Below are 21,743 nucleotides of genomic sequence, written 5' to 3' on the forward strand. Positions count from 1 at the left end.
GTTCTACAACTGTTTATAACTTGTATAGTTTCATATTTCTATCCTGTTCATAATTTGTACACTCACTACAGCCTGTACATACTTATAATTATAGCATATTCATAACATAACTTCATACTATGTACATTATAACATACCCATCATAGACCCATATTTTGTACCCTCATACCTATAATAGACCCATTTTTTTAATATATATTTTGTAAGTTGGAAATGACAAAGTAATCCTGCAGCAGTTTCTTGTGGTTTTGAAGGCTGGCAAATCAACCCGCCTCACATTGACAAACACACCCCTGACGTTCGACAACAAAAGACAGAACCGCCTGATCAGCACAATGACAGTGAAGCAAGCCATCAAGCTCTCCTCCAATTTCATTACGGTTAAGATGCAGGACTGAGATCTATCACGCTCGGGAATTTGCCTCGTTACTGCAGATTATAATTACACAAATCACTTACAGCTATTGGGGGATCATTTCTACTTCTGGTAGAGTTTTTAAAAACAATAACCAATTGTTTTTTGTCATCTTGAGTCTCATATTCTGACAAATTAACAATAGTCTTGGGTTCATTATTTGTCACGTTCTGTCAATTCTTTGTCACATTCCCCCCTGATAGGCTGATGAAAACATACTCACTGCCAAGGAAATGTCTTTTTTGGAAAATGTTGATTGAAGACAGGATGGCGCTATGCCAGAGTGGCAATTAGAATGAACCGCCACAGCACAAACAATCCTTCATTTGGCTGGTGACAAGTGCCCAAGGCAGCCAGGCTGGGGCTATATTTGAAGTGTTTAAAATATAAGATTTAATTGGACTGCTGAGTGTTGTTGAAAACAATCTGCTTTGAAAAGCGTTAGTAAATATTGTAAAGTGAGCCTCTTATTTTGCTGTGATCAGCTGAAAATGAATGGCATTACTAATGGTAACCACGGTGCATTTTCTACCACAGTAACACACTCAATCACACAATGGTCACCTGTGTTTGGGAGTAACTTTAGGTTTAATGTCTCAAAACAAATAAAATAAAAAAATAAAAAAAAAAAAGGATATTTTAATCTGCCACATAGGCCACAGTAAGTCATTATTGCTCATATGAGAGAGGTGGTCTAGCTCTGGCTAAAGATAAACGCACTGGAGACTTTGTTTGTTACACCTTACTATTACTGGGCTGAAACCCCTTCACTTTCAGAAATCCTCATAGGTGCTGGAAATATTCCTCTGAGATTCTGATCCGAATTGACAAGATAACATCACACAGCTGCTGCAAATTTGTTGGACACACATCTATGACGTGAATCACCGCTTCTACTACATCTGTTGGTTCAGATTTGGTGACTGTGGAGGCCATTTGAGTGCACTGAACTCAATTTCATGATCCAGAAGCCATCAGAAGACACGTACACTGTGGTCCCAAATAGATGGCATGGTCAGCAATGTTTAAATGATGTGCGGGTGCTTAACTGTTGCTCCAAGGCAGGCTGGATCCATGCTTTCATGTTTATGCCAAATTCTGACCCTGACCAATTCAGTGTTGCAGCAGAAATCATTGTCAGACCAGGCAGTGTTGTCCAATCACCATTGCCTAATTTTGACGAGCTTTGATGGCCCTGGTGTGGTCTTCTGCTGCAGTAATTTGTCTGCTTCAAGGTTTGACGTGTTTAGAGATGCTCTTCTGCATACCATGGTTTTAACAAGTGAGTATTTGAATTACTGTTGCCATCAGCTCAAAGCAGTCTGCCCATTCTTCCCCGTCCTCTAGCATCAACGATACATTTTCACCCAGACAACTGCTGATAACTGGATTTGGGTTGTTTTTTTTTTAAATCCTAGTAAAAGTAGAAAGTGATCCAAGTTCTCAAATAGAAAGATATTAAAGTACCGGCCCATTTACAAGAGATGTGATATCGCTCCCTATCTGAGTAAATCTCCAAGTATCCAGAAGAGTGCAAATACACAGCACCTAAGCTGAAGCACTGCTCAAGCCTGACATGCCCCTAGATCACTCCTATGATTGTCCCTCATTCAGGGTTGAGCCATAGCAGGTTGGCAGCAGACTGGAGCAGTTGGGCAGATACCCTAATCGGCCGTCATTGTTTGTTTTCCCCGTAATGAAACTTGACATGGGAATTTCCAAGTCAATTAGATGGGATTTAAAAAAAAAAAATGAACAAGGAAAACATTATCTGCACAAAATGTAGACCGTGTTTAAGATGCATTTGAAACTTTCCCCAAAAACAAGAATTGCATTTTAAATGGCACTCACCGTGCATCGAACTGCACGGACACAACGTCGGATTAGTTTGCCGGACTGAGCAGTGCCACCAGCAGCTTTCTTCCCTCCCAGGTTAACATCCATACGCCTATACTGTGGTTAAGTGTTTTTGTACCACTGTACTCTGACACAGCTCATGTACAACTGTTCATTTTGTGGATCAATAAACTGCAGAACACTCACATGCCTGCACAGCCCAACTCTGTCCTATGCATCTGTCGTTTGATGGTTCAAAACACAGTGTCCTGCTCAATTTGATGACCAACTTAATAATTAACCTTAATACATCACCTCACTTCCTCTGGGGTTTCCCGCTTTTCTTCAGGCCTATGCTCCACTGAACTCTCTCTCTCTTCAGTTATGAAAGGCTGGCGAGAGCTTAAAGCCGACATCTTTCTGTGCCTTTCATTCACTGACTGTCTTCTAAATACGAAGGGTTCCCACTGGCCATATGGTGGTATAATCTAGCCTCTTTGATTGAAGTTGGCAGTGCTGACAGCTGTGTGCATCGCAGAGGATTTTGGTGAATACAATGAAGCACTGAAAAGGAAAATTCAACAGCAGCAGGGATGTTTCAGGGAAAAAAACCCCAAAACAATTAACCTAAATTAATTAACAGTATTTTGATGGGTTCTAGTTTCTAAAGCTGTTTTACTCCATTTTATGTCTCTCCATACAGAGCTTTGGCTTCTTTATTCAAAATAGTCCCTTGGAAGCAACATGCTATGTATTTGCACTTATTTTCTGACACTTCAAACAAAAAGCTGCTGAAACAAATTCTGTGATTTAAATTAAATTAGGTTTAAAACAAAAATGCCTTTGAGCAGGTGACTATATGCCACATGGTTGAAATACAGAGGCTTGGGTTCTCTGGCTCGGTTTCTCCTCCTTCCTGTCTAATCTTCACAGCTACAGTGTCCAATAAAAGAAAAATGCCCCAAAAATTATCTTTACAAAAGTGAAACCCAGAGGAGCTAATTCAAATAGCCTTCAGGCCGAGGAGCAGAGCTGAGGATGGTGCGTTTCTGTTTTTTAGGCCACCCCCTCGCCATAAGTCAATTTTAGCTAAATTTATAATAAAGGTTTGAAACTGTCAAGTTATAAATGGGAAAAAGCCTCAAAAAGCCCTTTTTATGTTAGATTTTTGATATCTACATTTATTTAGTGGGGTTTAAGATGATCAGCAACAATATGAATCAACACCTGGCAGCCTGGAAACTTAACATAAACAGCCATCTTTGCTGAACACAAACTTCAAACCAATAAACTACCAAGACATGATACAATTCAATTCCATTATATTTATACAGCACCACATCATAACAACAGTCACTTCAAGGCTCTATACATGCACTGTTGGTGATCAGTGCCATTAGACTAAGCAGTTTTCCTGTCTTCCAATCATCCTGCTCAGTAACAGTTGAGTAAAGACAGGTGACTGCGCTGAATTCTTTCAGAGACAGAATTGTAAATAGTTGCAGCAAACAGACTGTCCAGAAACTGAGCATGCAAACCCTCAACTTAACTCAACCCCCTGACTTTCAACTGCACACCTGCTCAGTAGGCAGCAACCAGTCTCCAAACAATCACAGTCCAACTCACACTGACGCAGTCACTCTCATATGGGTTTCTGAAAGTTTGCAAATAATTTCAGACTAAACGGGGCTTCCAAACACTCTGCAATCAATCTTGGCTAAATTGAAATCCTGTTTTTGCAGCAGATGACTTAACTAGTTGCAAACTGCTTGAACCCTGGTTTTACTTTCATTTAAAAACTTAAAGGTTGCCGAGCACCTGTGTCATTTTGCAGTTAAGTCACCAATCTGCACCAACTATGTCACTATTTATGTTGGAATTTCTGCTTCAAATCTAACAAAATCTGGTTGGAATAAGCGTACACAGATAATATGAAGTTCTGTGCATGTAGATGGCAACACATTTGCAGCAGATGACAACAGATTTCCACAGATTTATCACAAACAAATTGCATGTAATTTCCAAGTTGACACATTCAATCACAGATTGATGTAATAGTAACTACATCTTATTGCCATTTTATCTCCCTAAAGTTGTTTTGAAAACACCTCCTGACTGGGAGCGGTCGCAGACCTGATTTCCATTTTCTAACACACCATTTGAAAGAGAGTGAGATTGGAAGTTCATTGCACAGAGTCAGAACAAATCATTGTTTACCCCGACTGTAGCAGATACTAAACTATCAAACATTGAATACAAATGTTTTCCAAAATGTCAATGTTTAGCTTGTGAGTTTTGTCCAACCACACCAGTTGAGTCCTTGCTCATCTGATTTGTATTTACATGGATGGTTCACGCTGCTACTGAACTAAAACACCAGAACAACCTCCAGCTGAGTAGTGGAGTTACTTCATTATGCTGCCATTGTGCTAGGAGAGCTTAACCTCATGTCTCTGTCCTCTCCACTCACACACAAACATGTATGCATGCCACCTGCTTGCCAGAATCATTTGCCATTGGATGGGTCTCGAGAGAGCTGGTGGAGGGGGTGAGGTCACCAGTACACTGCTGATGCCATCTGCCCACCCCTCTGTGTGTGGGCAGCCCATCCACCACCTACAACACCACACACACACACACACACACACACACACACACACGGCTGACCTGACATGTCTGGATTCGACAGATTTCATTCCAATATCCATTTGAGGAAAACAAGTTCCCCGCTGTACATTTTGAAAAAAAATCTCATAACTCCCAACAGCAACAACTAAACCGTCTCTAATGGTTGCTTTAAAGTGGATAAACAGTATTATAGTTCTGCATTCCTAAAAAGGTTAATTCACACTATAAAAATGCTTTATTTTGCCCCATATCGATTTGTAGAATGTAAATGCAGTCTGGGATTCCTTATTCCCTTCCTAACTACACAACTAACCTCGAAATCTAGTTTAGATTTTACTTGTGCTGGTACAGGAAAAAAAAGCGAAGATGCTGGAAACAAAATAAAACGTAGTGTAGAGAAGGTCAGCGGCCAGACGGCTCTTAATAGGCTTATGAGAAGAACATCACCTCAAAACACCTTCAACACGCCCACTCTGAGACGCAGCAGGATCAAGGATCAGGCTGTCCTGCCCTCGCAGCAACAGGAGAGCAAATCTGGCTCCTCGCCCGAGCAGGGAAGCCCAACACTTGACACTTTAGCAGTTTCAACAGCAGAGTGGGTGCTGGGAGCAGCACAGGACCCCGATGATGTGGTTATTTGGTGGGGAGGCAAAAAGTCAGAGAGTTGCGACTGATGACTGAAGCATAATGATTTGTGTAAATGCAGTGGAATAGAAGGCTGTGAAAGGGGACACACATGAGCGGATTATAAGACAATAGGCCTCTGGGCACAAACATGCAAAAAGCCCTCCATAACAGCCACCACAACCTACACACCACCTGAAAAGGCCCGTTTGTGATCCCTTTGGGTCTCCTTTTTGTATTGTGGTAATTTTACAGCCTGTCACTGTATTCATCTTTTCCCCCTCTCTGTGGTCGTTGCATATGCGGAAAAGGTTTAGGCAAGTCACACCTCTTTGGCCTCGATTTGTGTAAGTTTCGCTCATTTTTGTTCATTTTGTGGCCTTTTTGCATAACATTGTGTCACTTTGTAGTCTTGTGTAGTCATTCACTTCAAACAGCTCAGGCTTAAGGGACCCAAGGGATCATCCTGTTCAGTAATCCTTCCATGGGGACACCAAGTGCAGCATGTACGCCTACAACATTTTTATTTTATTTTATTTTTTTTAAAAAGGTAGCCTTACCAATAAATTCAGGTCTTTCATATTAAAAAATGATTTTTTTTTTTTACCTGAAGGAATGGCAACATCGCTGTAAACAGAAAAAGAAATCATTTAAGCCCCTACATGGATTTCATAAACTGATGCGCAGTTTCCCCCCTTCAGTCCTTGTTTACCAAAACCACCATCTATGACTCCGACCTTCATTAAGTCTCCTGGTGCTTCGGCTTGTCCCGAAAGCCAATAAAGGCACGCAATAGATTCTGTCCTGCCCTGCAGCAAAGCGTGACCAGACCACGCATAAAGGCTGAGGTCACCAATCACACCGAGCCGTCGCGTCCCGTTTTTAATTAAATCAAATTTGAGAAAAATAAACTAATAAATAAATCTGGGAGGTGATTTAGTCTGAAGAGAGACTGGAAGCACTTCAGGCCACTTTCCTCTAAAAGCGGAGCGGTCAATCAATGACAGGTGATACACACCCCTCATTAACATGCGGTACAGCCAGGCAATCCACATGGTGTTACTCAGACATGTGCTTGCAAAGCTCTTTTTTTTTTTAACAAAAAAACAAAAAAACCAAAGAAAGAAACCCAAACAAACACGAGTTTCACTGAGCTTTTGGCACTAAACGCGCTAAGGTTTTAATGATGGTTAACGCAGAGAGTTGTATAAACCATCCCTGGAGCTACAGATGTCTGTGTCGCTCCACACGCGCGCAGAGGTAAGTCAGTCCACATTAGAAAACATTCTTACCTGCTTGAGGCTCCTCACAGCCTCAGCGTGCACAGCTCCCCTCCTTCTATCTCGACAGCGCTTATAATACCAGCCTGCCCCGCTTTCCTGTTTCCCTCTTGCTCCCTCTCTCTGTATTTCTCTCTGCTCACTCCGTCTCCAGCTGACTGGCACACATTTGCTTTTATTTCTCTGCTACACCCAATATATCGCTCAGTGAGCCTCCCCTTCCCCCTCTGTCAGTCAGTTTGCTCTCATCAGCCCTCTTTTCTTCTCTCTCTCTCTCTGCTGCCTTCAGGTGATCCTGGTAAACGCTAAACTCCACCGCTATTCGCAAAGACTCAAACGCTGAGCTACTAATTTGACGTGTCTATGAGGGGATTCACCCACCTGTACGCGCCCTAAGCCACTCTGATCAATAAATCTGAGGTCTGTGATCATTAATGTAGCCAGACTTTATTGTGTGTGTGTGTGTGTGTGTGTGTGTGTGTGTGTGTGTGTGTGTTTTTAAAGTGGTCTTGAGTATTAGTTCTCCAGGCTTTTCAAATATTTTTTCAAAGGTTTTCTTTTGACATTAATTGCTTTTTTCACTAATTTTCAGTCTAGTTCTTGTACTCGACCACTCTCAGAGGGATATTTTTGTTATTTGTTAAGACACTTAACACAGAACTATGAATCATGCCAGTGTAAAAAAGCTGGCATATATATATATATATGTATGTGTATATATATATATATATGTATGTATATATATGTATATATATATGTATGTATATATATGTATATATATATGTATGTATATATATATATGTATGTATATATATATATGTATATGTGTATATATATGTATATGTATATGTGTATATATATGTGTGTATATGTATATATATGTGTGTGTATATGTATATATATATGTGTATATGTATATATATATATGTATATGTATATATATTTTTTTTTTTCACCTCAGTCCAACAGGAAAAACAGACAAAATCAACAAACTCCCTTTTAAATGGTTTTTGTTTCAATTTTACACACCAACTTCTTTCTTGCTATTTACCACAAGTGGGATTATTATTTCTGACAGCCCATGAAGGCAGCACTGTTTGCACACATGCTGTTAGCTGCATGCCCCTTTGGTTTGCCCCTCCATCCATAGCTATTCATCCCCTCCCTCTGTGCCTCCGTCTCTCACTGAGCAGTACAGACTACACACTTTGGCTGACTCTGGCAGATGCCTTGTGGGGAATCAGTATTATGAAAACAGGGATTGTGAATCATCACAAACACACTGGTCACAGCTCTCTGTTCGTACCTCCCCATTGTGCTTTCTCTGTTCTCCACTCTTTCTGCCCACTTGTTTTCCCCTCTCTTTCACTTTTCTTTTGTCCCAGTGCTCATGTGGCCGGCCTAGTTGTTGCAAGCTCATAGACCTTGATGTGTTCAGACACTCATGACAGTGGGGCAGAAGACGAGCAGAGTTATCACAGTTGCTCTGTCATCACTCTCAAAACTGTCTCTTTGATTAAAGAGATGACAAAGCGTTTCATCCTGGTTCACTGGGCCAGATACAGTAGCTGGGAAACGGAGTTCTGTTGGAGATGAGGGAGCGGATAACACCAGCGGGATCCTCCTGTGATATAATTGCCAGAGAAAAGCATACTGTGCATCCAGAATGGAGCGAGTACTGAAAACACACACTGATGATAATGGCAGTTTTATTACATAACTTTCTCACAATTTACAAAAAGAAATACAAACTTTTAATTATTAATATAATATAAGTTTTTACTGAGTTTCTTAAAAATCATTGAACAAGTTTCTTATCAGTTATATTAAATCATGTTTATAATAGTGCTTTTTTATTTATTTATTTTTTTACACAAATAGCTACCATGAATTTAAAGCCGGTTAGTTTTTGACTTTCTCTGATTTGTTGAGTTTGTTGAAACGGTGCCGCTGTTTTACAGAAGAAAGTGAGGGTTTTAGTCCTGAAACAAGGTCCAGTCTAGTCTCAGAATCGGTAATGTGTTACGGGTCCTCCTGGAAGATCAAAATGATTATTTTAAATGGAGAAATTACATTTCAAGTACCCAAATTTTTAATCACAATTTTTAATCACAGAAACAACAGCAACAAAAAAAAAAAACAACCCGTAATGTCTGTCATTTAGACTGCAGCTTTTTAATTGAAGCATAAACATACAGCTCACTAAAGCCCGTTTACCATTAGTACCTACTCGGATCAAGTTGACTTGGATCGACTGGTTTTCCATTACAGTATTATAGCTCCCACTAAGTACTAAAGGTGATGCAGTGTCCTGGGTTTGTGTGCTATCCTGTCTAATCTCTCTCAACTGTCCCATCAAATAAAAGCTAAAATGCCCACATTCACCCTTTGTGCATCCTGTGCTCACCGTGTATGCAGGGTTTTGGAAAGATGCAGAACTCTCATCTCCATTTGGCTGAAACATATGCAAAGGATTTTTTTTTTAAAAGCAGGCCCATGTGTATGCAGATGATTGCAGATTCAGATCCCGTCATTATTTGCTTTCAGCTTCTAATGCTTGAATACTATTCTGACATCTGTCTTTGTGGATACCTGCGTGCTCGAAACAGCTGGTACGCCAGAGCCATATGCTGGGATCCCAAAATCCTCCTAAAAAATGCAAGAAGTAGAAGAAGTTTAGAGATTTAAATAAACAAATAAATGATCACCACATAATAAAACAAATAAGACTATCAGAGCGAGATTTGAAAGCAATTTTTGTAAGGGTTCAATGTGTTACGACTCGCTCAAATGAAACTAATCTGCGAAGATTTGTGATGAATGTGATGGCAACCTCGATGGAAACTTCAGGCTTGGAATCACTTCCTATGCGTTCAATCACAGCTTGAGCCTCTTTCCCATATAAGGGATTCTCAACAAACTCCTGAGGGAGGAAAAAAATAGGGTCATGAGACAGAGCTCATCAAAATATAAAACCCACCAGATCACAGAGCAGTGTTTTAATACAAGAATATGATGCTGAGGAAAGGTACTTTACTTTTTTCATGCAGTTACGTAACACAATAAACAGCACATACAAGATTTGCACTACGTTTATATTAAAGCCTTGAAATGTAATTTATACACAAAGTCTGAGCACAAGAGCATAATTCATAGGGGAATTGTTAGACGCAGACATGAAATAAAAAGGAATAGAGAGGAATCAAAGTCCACAGGAGAGCAGTGTTGTTGTTTACTCACCTCATTTGTTGCCATAGGAGCGGAGGTGGCTTTAGGCAAGTTGTTGGAGGGTAGCGGTTCTCCACCTTCATACGCTGGGTTCTCAAAATTCTTCCCTGATGTCTCCACCGTGAATACGGACGTACAGGGGACCTGACATCACACAGCACACATTAGCGTTATGGATCACCATAGACAGGATAAGAAAGTATAATCTGTATTAAATCTCACAAAGCATTTTTAAACAGTTAACGAATATATTTTGTTTTGCTACTGACCGCCTCTCCATTCTGCAGGCCTTCATTGTCTTCTCTTTTCATGCCATTTTGGGTTGAACCATTCCTGCAAAGTATTATTATTTGGATGTAAATATCATACTAGCATATTCTGATAATGCTCTGTCAACAACCTTTAAATACAATGAATGGATCTGCTTTTATATTCATTTTTATTCAGAGTGCTATTGAATATTGAATAAAAATGTTAAAATATATCAAAATGAAATATGAATTCTTATTCTTATTATTTTAATATTTGTAATAAAATTTTGTAAAAAAAAAGTGCGTATTTATCATTGTTGTGATTTTACTGTTTATTTACTTTCCCATTTGATTTTAAGTTTACTTATGAATTTCTTCATTATTAAATCTCATTGTTAGACCATCACGCAGTGTAAGGTTTGTGGAACTGGTGCTCAAAATTAACAGTACCGGTAATTACCAAATATTTTTTTTAATGTTTTTGTAACAGTTAATCCAACAGTATGCACAAGTTCTGATTAAAATGATACTAAAATAGGTTTTGTTTTTATCTGTGAATTTTCAATTGTATTGTTTCTCCCCACCAAAAAGCAGAAAAAAATTATAAACCATATTATTATTTTTGTCAGATTAGAGGGTTTTTTTTACTTTCATTCCTGAACACAAAACCAGTTTTAGTGTTTGAATGTTACACTTCATTAATTTCTGACTTTTCCGATCTTACCTGAAGTTTGGAAAATTAGCCATTGATGGCATACTGGGCATTTTGGGCATGCTTGGCAAGTTGTTCCGCAAACTCTCGGCCAGATTCGACTTCTTCTTGGCAGCATAGACCAGAGCAACCAGCAGAGCCACAACCGCCACCGTTACCCCGATGGCTATTCCAACTGCCAGGGAGGGACAGAGGCAGGCAAGCAGGCAAGAAGTGACGTATGAAGAAGCTCGTTAGAATTAGAAGGACATTTTTATTTTGTTATTATCTTATTTTTCTTTAATTAAAATCGAACATACCTGATGATGCAATCACATGGAACACGCTTATCTCGCAGAAATCTCCTTTCCATTCTGAAGGACATCTGTACAAAAAGCAAACCACTAACATAACAGTTCCAACACTGCCAATGGTTTAACTTTATCTCACTGACATTACATTAACACCAGCATTAACACAACAATTTAATCCAATGTTTTATTTTGACAGCTGGCAGGGAAAAAAAAAGGAAAGACAATCTTACATGCAGAGAGCCTTGTTGTCATCAAAGTAGCAGGTGCCTCCGTTTTGACACTGGCAGGGAGGCGGCATGGTGGGTGGTGGATCAAACCCTGAACAATCATAACATTGAGAGGTTTTTACTGTGCTATGGCAGGAAAACAATCATTACTGAGACATCAGTACTGATGATACGGTGTAGCTTAATTTAGTCACTTTATTTAGTTATTTATGTAACACTAATTCAAAAAACAGGCCCTTCAAGGTGCTTTATATTGTAAGGTAAAGACTACAATATTAGAAAGAAGCCCCAAGCCACAATCCCTTCTAAGCAAACACTTGGTGACAGTGGGAAGAAACTACAAGCAGAACCAGGCAGAACAGTGGCCTTTATCCTTTCTCCCATTTACTGTTGGTCTCTCACACCTGCTCAAAATTTCAGTTCATGTAACACTAATATAAAAATTCAATTCAAATCAAATTTATTTATACAGTGCTGAATCACAACAACACTCACATCAAGGCTCTTTATATTGTAAGGTGGACTCTACAATAATACATACAAAGAAAACCCAACAAGGATACGACCTCCTATGAGCAAGCACTTTGGCAACGGTGGGAAGGAAAAACTCCCTTTTAACAGGAAGTGAGAAGGAAGACAGGATAAAAGACATGCTGTGGAAGGACGTGTTACAGTAATGTCACAAAATAAAAGTCTGAATACATTTACAGTAAAAATGTCACATCAATATGGTGAAATAATATTATCCTCACTATTAGCTACCAGCTGATGTGAACCCCAGCAGAAATTGGCTGATCTGCTGCGAATGAGGTTGAGCTCGACAGTTAACACTGCCCTTGATTTTATGACAGTACACATGTTTACTAAATCTATTTAATCTATTCTATTTAGTCCCACCAGCTTCACTGAACTCTGTGTTAATTTGATGCTGTGTAGATAACAGTGAAAGTGATAAAAGGTTGTCAATATTGCTGCAGGAAAGATCACAGAATAAAAAAAACAAACAACTGATGATGAATTGATGCATTAATACTTCTAATCCTTTTCTACTTAATTTGAGCAGTCTAAGAACTCAGTCATCCAATCACACAAGTTCTTTTTCCTATGCCTAAGAACTTTTAACTCAGGACTCAGTGCCTTGCCCTATGATACTTCGACAAAAAAAGGCAGGAGTCTTACCGCCAACCTTCCGACTGACAGATGATCTGTCTCTTGAGCTGCTGGCACTCCCAGCTAAGACATGATGCCTACTATTTTATTAAAAAGGACAGAGGAAATTTAAAAAAAACTCCTCTTCTCACCTGCATCACATTCAGTTTTACTGCCTGGGATGAAGCTGGTGCCCTCGGGGCAGGCACAGCTGTACCCTCCCGGTCGGAGCAAACACAGGTGGCTGCAGGTTCCCTTGCATGGATTCTTCACTGCAAAAACAAATAAATAACATATATTTCATGTTTCATCATCATCACCATCATTGTCCAGGCAATCTCCTCTCTTTACAGTTGTGGCTAATAGAATAATAATGTGTTCCTCTGTTATTCATGGTTGCCTTCTTCCACTTTCCTGCACATTACTGCTAATGCTGAACACACAAAAAAACATAAAAGAGCTCTTCTGGGTCAAAGCACTCAATGTTCACGACGTTTAATGGACTATTAACGTAATATCACACAGAAATAAAATGGATACAAATGAAGAGGCTTTGCACACTGTAAACAAACAAACCCTGCATGCACAATTTGTGGACATGTGAGAGAGTGTGCAGCTTACTGGCTATGGTGTTGTATCTCTGCTGCTGGTACACAGAGACCTGGGTGAGCCAGGGTCCAGCAGTCAGCAGCTTGATCTTGTCACCCTGGCCAAACTTGTCCTGTCGAAACACCTCGCCCTTTTCCTGAGTGCTCCAGTAAACATGGTCTTCGAATACACTCACACTGAAGGGGTTCCTTACATCTGGGAGAGATGCAGAAATGTTTGAATAGTTTTACTCAGCTCCAGTAACAGCAACCGTTTGGAATATGAACGATGGATTAGGAAATTAGGATCACCTATGTACACGGCCGTTTTACGCTGCTCTCCTGATGGCAGAATAGACTCTATGCGGCTCTCCTTGGAGTCTGACCAGTAGATTCTGTCATTGTTGGTGAAGTCGACTGACAAGCCAGTGGGCCACCCAAGACCATCAGACACAAGAACTTTTCTCTCCTGACCATCAAGCCAGGAACACTCAATTTTGGCTGTGGTCCCACGATCTGCCCAGTACAGCATCCTGCAGCAACATGACGGACATGAAATAACGGCTCATTAAGACCGTTTCATTGAGATTTCCCAGGACAGCTACAAATTCTGAAACTACAAGTATTTTGAAAATCTTGGCCAACACTGATACTGATGCAGGGTTTCTAACCAGTCCCCCTATGCTAAGTTGACCCTCCACCTCGGCATGTTCAGCTGATATCTCTGCTTATGTCCACAAATACAAAATCACAGTCATCTTGGCAAACACAGAAGTCCTGTGATGTTTCATATTTGTACAGTCTTCATATGTTGCTCTTGAAGGTATATCATTGAATCACTAATAACATCTAATATGGGCCAGTGCAAACTGGGTTCTGGCATAAAAGATACTGTCGTTATTTAGCGTGTAAGAGGTGAGAACTCTGTGATTTTATGTGACTCTGTTGTATATGCACTGACTCATGTGTGTTTCTGGGAGCTCCTCTCTTATGTTTTTGTGCTTGATATATAAATTAACAGACTGTGTGCCTGTGTTTAGAAAATCTAAACACAGGTGCAATCTTACCCCAGTCGTGGGTTCACAGCCACAGCAGATGGGTGACCCAGGTCAGTCTTGACAAGGTGCTTCCTGTAGCGTCCATCCAAGAAGGCCACTTCTAACCTCTGCAGCTTGGAGTCTGCCCAGTAAAGGTTTCTTAAAAAAGGAACAAAATTATCAGAGAGCTGAAAAACATTCTGGTGCTTTATGGGCAAACCCCCTAAAACTTTAATGTAAATAAAATATATTTTAATAAATTTGGATTAGGATTAAGGCATTAGAGCACTGAACTACTGTAATCAGGTAAACTCACCTGGCGACCCAATCCACAGCGATGCCGTCTGGGCTGGTGATGTATTTGACGCCGAGATCAACAGCAGCACCGATGTTATTACTGCCATCGTCCACTGATGGTATGTATGCTCTCTTTATGGCGCCTGGCATAGCGTCTTTACCAGCAACAGTGAAATACACCATACCTGACAAAACACATTTGTTGTTGGTGTAATTTGTGTGCACCCAGGTGTACTATGTGGTTTTTATAGTAGGTAGTCTTAATTATGGTCAAACTATCAATACCAATGCTAATACTGACCTGAATACCAACACAAGTTGTCTTTATAGGTCAAAAGTATTGATATCATCAATACTGGCACTTTATTTACTTGGTATCAGATCGATAGTATCACACAGCACTGATGTTAATCAATGGATATCTTACTGAATCCTGTGTTGTTGTGGTCCCAGTCGTAGTCCAGAGCCATGATGTGCTCCTGTTCTTCGATGAAGTCATGGTAGCCCTCTGTCTGCAGGTTGAACCTCCGGATACGAATGTTCTCCGGTAGAAGCAGCATGGGAGCTGCTCCTGTTGGACACACACATACATGTTTACATGTTTTTGTCACTGAAAAATATAAAAACCAATCAAAAGTGTATTCTTATTGTTTAAAGACATTTCATTAAGGTGCACAGGCTGGTCTCTGAGGTCTTTAAGAGTTTCTAAGAGTCTCTCCACCAATAAAATAATCAGTATGGCCTGCATCTACTTGTCTTTTTATAAAATATACATTGTAAAATATATGAAATGTATAAATGATGTAGGTAGTTTTTAACAGCAATAGAAACAACAGTTATTACTTACAACAGCATTCTTGCTGTTTCAAATCTAGCAAGAGAAAAGGCATGCCTGCTAACTAGACCCACCATTAAATCATTGATGAATCTGTTTTTCACACTTAGATGAGAAAGAAGACTGTAATGAGGCCAAAAATATATTTCAGTAGCTGTGAAGTCTTCTCAGCTCCAAAGAAAACCCAGCGGTTTCTTACCCACAGCCTCGCACATTTTGCCATTGCCCACTTTCCTGTAGCCGGGGGCACACTCACAGTCGTAGCTGCCTTTGGTGTTCTTACAGACCTGAGGACAGGTGCTGTACACCTCGCACTCATTGATGTCTGAAAAAAATCACCAGCCAGGATCAGAAGGAGTGTGAGTTTTACCCAACAGATATTTAACTAGACATGTATATTTATCATAAACATGTATGTATGAGTGTGTGTACCCAGGCAGGTGTAGGTGCTGTCTGGGTCCACTGTGTATCCGGGCCTGCAGGAGCAGATGAAGCCTGTGCCATCGAGGTTCGTGCACTCATGCTGGCACAGATTCTCGTCACAGTTGCGATCGAGGCCAAAATCTGGAGGACAGACAACGTGCAAAAAACAGCTTTTGAGCCACACGCAAGAGCTACTTATAGGCTTAGTTTACACAGGCAGATTAATTCAGATATAACCCAGTAATCTGGTTAAATGTATTCACCATCACTGAACATATGTGTAAGCACCTCGATAGAAGCAGATGTTTTTACAGTTTACTGGCTGGGAGCACTGCTAGGAAGAAAGACATCAGCTCAGAGTAGGAACTGCTGCTGCCCGTCAATCTAAAAAAAGCACTAAAAGAGCTAAACAGTTGCCAGTGTTTTAAAAGGGTGACATCCTAGGAAATTCACCCCAAGGTCAGACTTTGCAGTGCTCAGAGAAACTACAAAAGAACCCAAGAGGTTCCTCTCAGACTTTCCAGGCCTCAGTTAACACGTTAAATATTAAAGTTCATGACAGCACAATTAGAAACAGACTGAACAAGTATGTCTTCTATGGAAGTGCCCGAAAAACAGTCTCCTCTACAAAAAGGACATTGCAAGTTTGCAAAGTTACAACTGAATAAACTACAAGATTTCAGGAACAATGTCCTTTTGACATACAAGATGTTTTTCCATGGACAAACAAACACAGCATATCAGCTGTTAAACACGGTGGTGGAGAGGTCATGATCTGGGCTCATTTTGCAGCCACACAACCTGGGCATGTTGCAGTCATTGAGCCACAAACTCCTCTGTCTGACAGATAAAGCTTGGCTGAAATTGGGTTGTGTAACAGGACAATGATATGAAGCAAATCTACAACAGAATGGCTGAAAAAGAAAAGACTCCAAAGTCCAGCCAGTTTGACATCCTGTGGTGGGACCTTAAGATAGCTGTGCATCAACAAATGCCCACAAACCTCAATGAAGGGAAGCAATGTTGTAACGAAGAGTGGGACAAAATTCCACAGTGGCGTGAAAGACTAATAAACTCATACAGAAAATGATTACTATTGCTGATAAAAGTGGGTCTAAAAGCTGTTAAATGATGGCCTTTAGTTCTTACTGCTTCTTTAGCTTAACCTTTGCTAAATAAATAATGAGACCATGTCATGTTGATGTTCATGTCTGGTTATGTTTAAGTTATTTTAGGACCCAGTAAAGACCAGATGATTTTTATTATGTCCTGGGTGGCAAATTTCATTAGAATATTGAAGTAATTATCTATATTTGTGCTGTGCAAAAATCTCATTAATTTGACAACAGTTATAATACTGTTATCCTATAATTCTCTCTGATTATGAGAATATATCTCCTCTTTCTGTAGAAGAGCACATAATCTCAATTATGTAATATTTTACATAGATCCATGCCATATTTCCTACTGATTGCACAATACATTTGTTTTTGTTTTGGTCAATATAATGCTTGGATTCGTTTTTCTGCCTGAACCAAAACACCGTAAATCTTTTATTAAAGCTCCGTGAAAACACCATCATCACTCGTCCTAAAGGATTCATGCTGTTTTTTCCCAGGAACATTTAATTCCAGCCATTGAGTTAAAGTGAAAAGACGATGCTGTCCTCCTGCCAGGAAGCTGAAGAAGTCTTTTGTTGTGGCACTTACTGCAGCCCATTTCGTCTGTGCGGTCTCCACAGTTGTCATTGTGGTCACACACGTATTGCAGGGGCACGCAGTGTCCGTTGGTGCATTTAAACTCCTCCAGTGTGCAGGGGGCCAGTGTGGGCTCGCGGCCTGTGAAGGACACAGTCGAGATGAATCATCAGCACAAGTATTCAGAAATGGTTGAGTGGGTATACAGCCCACCTCTGAAAGCGTCACCTCCACTTATCTAAGATTAAATTCAGAGCTTTTTCTAGAAGCTCTTTACTTCTAAATTTTCAAACACAACTCCTCCCACTAGATTAAAGCGTAAACATGCTTTCGTGATGCACATATACGCCTTTCACTCATGCTTGTGTATCACAGAATTGCACATCTTTACTGTCTCCTGCCAACAAACAAGTGGATTTAGATGAGCAAGCCAATGTCCACCTCTGCTCTGAACCAAACTATTTAATCTCCTCTCAAAATAATTTGCTCTGATTGATGTTTAAGCTGATTGTGTAACAATTCCATACAACAGACTTATTCCTTATCCTTGTTATGTTTCAGCTTTGTGTCCTGTGCAGGCACTGATGTCATTTTGGGATTTCCCATTTGACTGGCTTTAAAGAGGAAAGTTCAGGATTAGCATTGTTGTTTGGACTAATGCCTGACAATCCCATGATAAGAGGTGCATTTGCTGAAACTAATATGCAATCTGATTATGTTCACATACAAAAAGGAATGATATATATATCTATATCTATATCTATATATCTATATATCTATATATATATATATATATATATATATATATATATATATATTAGGGGTGCAACGATATTCGTATCGATATTGAACCGTTCGATACAGTGCTTTCGGTTCGGTACGCATATGTATCGAACAATACAATTTTTTTCAATTTTTTTTTTTTTTTCAAATTTTTTTTTTTTTTTTTTTTGTGTCCCGTTTGGATCTATAGCCATCAGAATTGTTGTCTTGAGGCCAAGAAAGATGCCAAGAGGATTTATTTTAAGTGGATCATCATATTGGTCCATTTGATTGACCTTTATTATAATTATGAATTTATTTTATTTTCAGTTGCAAACGGGACAGACATGACTGTGGGATAGGACAGGGGGAAAGAATGAAAGAAAGAGGGGGAGAGAAAGAAAGAAAACCAAAGGGGAGAAAAAAAAAGAACAATACAAAATTTGTAATTTATTTTATCAACTTTCCTTCTGACGATGCTGTCTGTGTTGAGCGCTCAGTGAATCTGCATTTGACTACTCCGCCTAGGCTCGAGAGTGCAGCCTAGCGAGACAGAAGTGGACCTCCCCACCCTCATTCAGATCTGGCGTTTGGAATTATTTTGGTTTTCATGTGACGTATGACCCTGAAGGTAAGCGAGTCATGGACTAAAGTAAAACAGTATGTTGGATGTGCCATGCAATGCTCAATTACATGGGTGGGAGCTAGTGTGTTAGCGCAGTTAGCTCGTTAACGTGTTGGCCGTCTAGCCCCTCTGTATAGGGTAGCTCGTTAACGGAGATTTGCCGTGTTGTGGCGTTAAGGTTATTTCAACGAGATTAACCTGAAAGCACTAGTGGGAACACAACGAATATGACTGCACATTTACACCGACATCATCCTAGTGCAAAGACAAAAACAACAAGCATGCATGCTACAAACTTTAGCCGAGTCATTTAGACAGCTGTTAGCACAGGATTCTCCTTATGGAGACCTGATATGTTTAATATGCTGCTGAGAATATAGCCCAGAAGAAGCGGATAGTATAGCTTTTATTTTGGAAAGAGACATTTCTCTGTAATAAACTCTCTTTTCCAAAGATGAGTGATTCCTCAATCAGATACAGGGCTCGCAATATCGCTAGCCCGACGTCCCGGGGCTATCTCTCCCCTGCCTGTCGGGCTATTGTAGGAAGGAAAAATATATGTCAATGCTTTTGCATTCTTTCAGAAATGTAGCTGGGTAATTATGTCATTGGGTGAGCCACTGTCAATATGTGACATATTGAAATCGTGTTTGAATTTGCGCTTGTTTTTTTGCTTTCACTTTGCAATCGTGCGAACTGTGTATAGAGAGCGACAGCACTGATCTGTGAGTGATGATAATTTGTGCACCAATTCCTCTGACATAGTCTTATTAATTGTTAGCTTACTATGCAAACATGACAAGTGAAATCTCCCGCAGCTTAAACATGTGAGAGGTTGATCGCGCAGAGAATCGCTGAGCTTATGTGAGTGCGGCAGGATATATATTTCACTATGATGACCTGGATGATTGAGAACCTTCACAGACAGATATATATTTTAGTTCTGCTGAGCCAAATAAGACAGGTCAGGGTGAAGACGTGACAGCCAAAGAAAAGCTTACCACAAAACGGAGAAGTTATGACAAATCAGACTATAAGGCAAAAAGAAAGTGCAGCTTTATGGTTTCATGGACAAAAGAATTTCTGTGGCTGCAATATGACGAGCTAAAAAACAACACGCACAAGGGTTAGGGTTAAATTTAAAAACTGTACTTTTGTGTTAAAATATATATTTATAATTTTAATAAATGACAAATTAAAAAGGCATGAACATTTTTTTTTGTATCGAAAAAATACCGAACCGTGAATTTTGTGTATCGTTGCACCCCTAATATATATATATATATATATATATATATATATACACACACACACACACACACACATATAGTATTTCCCCCCTTTCTGATTTATTTTGTTGTTTTTTCTGCATATTTGTCACACTTACATGTTTCAGATCACAAAAAAATGTTAACACTACACAATAAATACAAAATGCTATTTTCAAATGATAGTTAAGGGAAAAAAAATGACCTTCTGTCCCTTCTTTTAAACCTAATAAGTGATTATTCCCTTGGCAGTGAGAGATAAATTCTGATAAGCGGCAATATGTTTTTCAAGTTGCTTCTTTAGATTTAAGTCTGGACTTTGACTGGGTCACTCCAAAACGTTATTCTTTTGTTGTTGTTTGTTCTTTATGCTGGAGTGTTTACATAACCCCAGTACTCTTGAGTTTCAGTTCAATTCAGTTTTATTTATATTGTGCCAAATCACAATAATAGTTGTCTGAAGATGCTTCATATTGCACGCTAAAGACCCTAAAATAACACAAAGAAAACAGAGAAAACCCCAACAATCATGTGACCCTATGAGCAAGCACTGTGGTACAGTGGGACGGAAAAACTCCCTTTTAACAAGAAGAAACCTCCAGCTGAACCAGGCTCAGGAAGAGGCAACCATCTGCCATAATCAGCTGGGGTTGGGGAGGAAGACAGGAAAAGGGCCAGGATAGTATAAACTGCATTCTGTACTTCCTCTGGCTGGTCTAACGTTAAAATGAATTTGATTGTCTGTAAGATGTAAATGTGAAAAATATGCAAAAACACAAAACTGAGAAGGGGACATATACTTTTTCACGGCACCATATATTTACACAGTACACTAAACATAGTTTATGCAGAGGGCAACTACAAAACATCAATGTTTATCCCTCTATATTGCCAAATGTTCAGCTGTCCTTTTCCATTACTCTACGTCCAATTACGTCCAATAACTGATCAGATTTGTGCATTTAAATGTAAATTTTTAGTCATGCTAAAATATGCAGATTGCAGGAATGTGTGAGTGGGAGTCATACAGAGGTCTTCTTTCTCATCACTGCCGTCTCCACAGTCGTCCTTCTTATTACACAGCACTCCAGCATAGACACAGTAGCCGTTGTCACAGCGGAACCGAGATGGCATCTCACAGGTGATGTTCACTGGTTAAACACAAGCAAATGCGACTTGAGCCCAATGTCTATATCTATGTGTGTGTGTGTGACTTTCATTTAAAAGAAAGTCACATATATATACACACTCACACATCTATCTACCTATCTATATAGATATACATAAAAATAAATAACAAGCTTCTCACAGCATAAGTTGAGTTGCTCATCAGATCTGTCCCCACAGTCATCAATGCCATCACACACCCAGCCTTGGTTCACACAGATGTGGTTCGCACACTGGAACTGGTGCTCAGGGCAGTAACGGCCTCCAGGGTATCGAGTAGCTGGAAAGATCGGGAAAATAAGAGAGATAGTTTGCACATTATTACTAAAATCAGTTGATTTATTTTCCTTTCTTTACCAAGGTCGTGTTTTAAACTGTCTTTCTTAAAGAGATATATCAGTG

General features: G+C 39.7%; 2 protein-coding genes across 5 annotated transcripts in view; both read right to left on the reverse strand.

Annotated features, from left to right (window-relative positions):
• LOC146568494 (MAGUK p55 subfamily member 3-like) overlaps positions 1–7,077 on the reverse strand; it is a 26,543-nt gene extending 19,466 nt beyond the window's left edge. For 3 of the 4 annotated variants that reach the window (XM_085284560.1, XM_085284559.1, XM_085284558.1), the window contains exon 1: positions 6,796–7,076. The gene's annotated coding sequence lies outside the window, so the exon portion shown is untranslated. Of the gene's footprint in view, positions 1–6,795 lie in introns of all 4 variants that reach the window. The other variant, XM_085284557.1, reaches the window with a different exon arrangement.
• A 1,398-nt stretch (positions 7,078–8,475) lies between these two features.
• The window catches only part of lrp2b (low density lipoprotein receptor-related protein 2b), a 46,925-nt gene continuing 33,657 nt past the window's right edge, over positions 8,476–21,743 (reverse strand). Inside the window, exons 62-81 of the mRNA XM_085284566.1 lie at positions 21,484–21,621; positions 21,203–21,325; positions 17,532–17,660; positions 15,832–15,963; positions 15,599–15,724; positions 14,992–15,135; positions 14,584–14,749; positions 14,298–14,426; positions 13,543–13,763; positions 13,265–13,447; positions 12,796–12,915; positions 11,498–11,585; positions 11,274–11,338; positions 10,987–11,149; positions 10,281–10,344; positions 10,024–10,155; positions 9,617–9,706; positions 9,376–9,432; positions 9,191–9,238; positions 8,476–8,817 (exon numbers count right to left, since the gene is read on the reverse strand). Coding sequence (XP_085140692.1) covers positions 8,806–8,817; positions 9,191–9,238; positions 9,376–9,432; positions 9,617–9,706; positions 10,024–10,155; positions 10,281–10,344; positions 10,987–11,149; positions 11,274–11,338; positions 11,498–11,585; positions 12,796–12,915; positions 13,265–13,447; positions 13,543–13,763; positions 14,298–14,426; positions 14,584–14,749; positions 14,992–15,135; positions 15,599–15,724; positions 15,832–15,963; positions 17,532–17,660; positions 21,203–21,325; positions 21,484–21,621 — 2,330 coding nt within the window. The 3' untranslated portion in view covers positions 8,476–8,805. The remainder of the gene's footprint in view (positions 8,818–9,190; positions 9,239–9,375; positions 9,433–9,616; positions 9,707–10,023; positions 10,156–10,280; positions 10,345–10,986; positions 11,150–11,273; positions 11,339–11,497; positions 11,586–12,795; positions 12,916–13,264; positions 13,448–13,542; positions 13,764–14,297; positions 14,427–14,583; positions 14,750–14,991; positions 15,136–15,598; positions 15,725–15,831; positions 15,964–17,531; positions 17,661–21,202; positions 21,326–21,483; positions 21,622–21,743) is intronic.

Source organism: Mchenga conophoros, linkage group LG8 (genome assembly GCF_057382185.1).
Source record: "Mchenga conophoros isolate Kocher_MC1m ecotype Shallow Benthic linkage group LG8, M_conophoros_male_GT1.1, whole genome shotgun sequence".
Lineage (NCBI taxonomy): Eukaryota > Metazoa > Chordata > Actinopteri > Cichliformes > Cichlidae > Mchenga > Mchenga conophoros.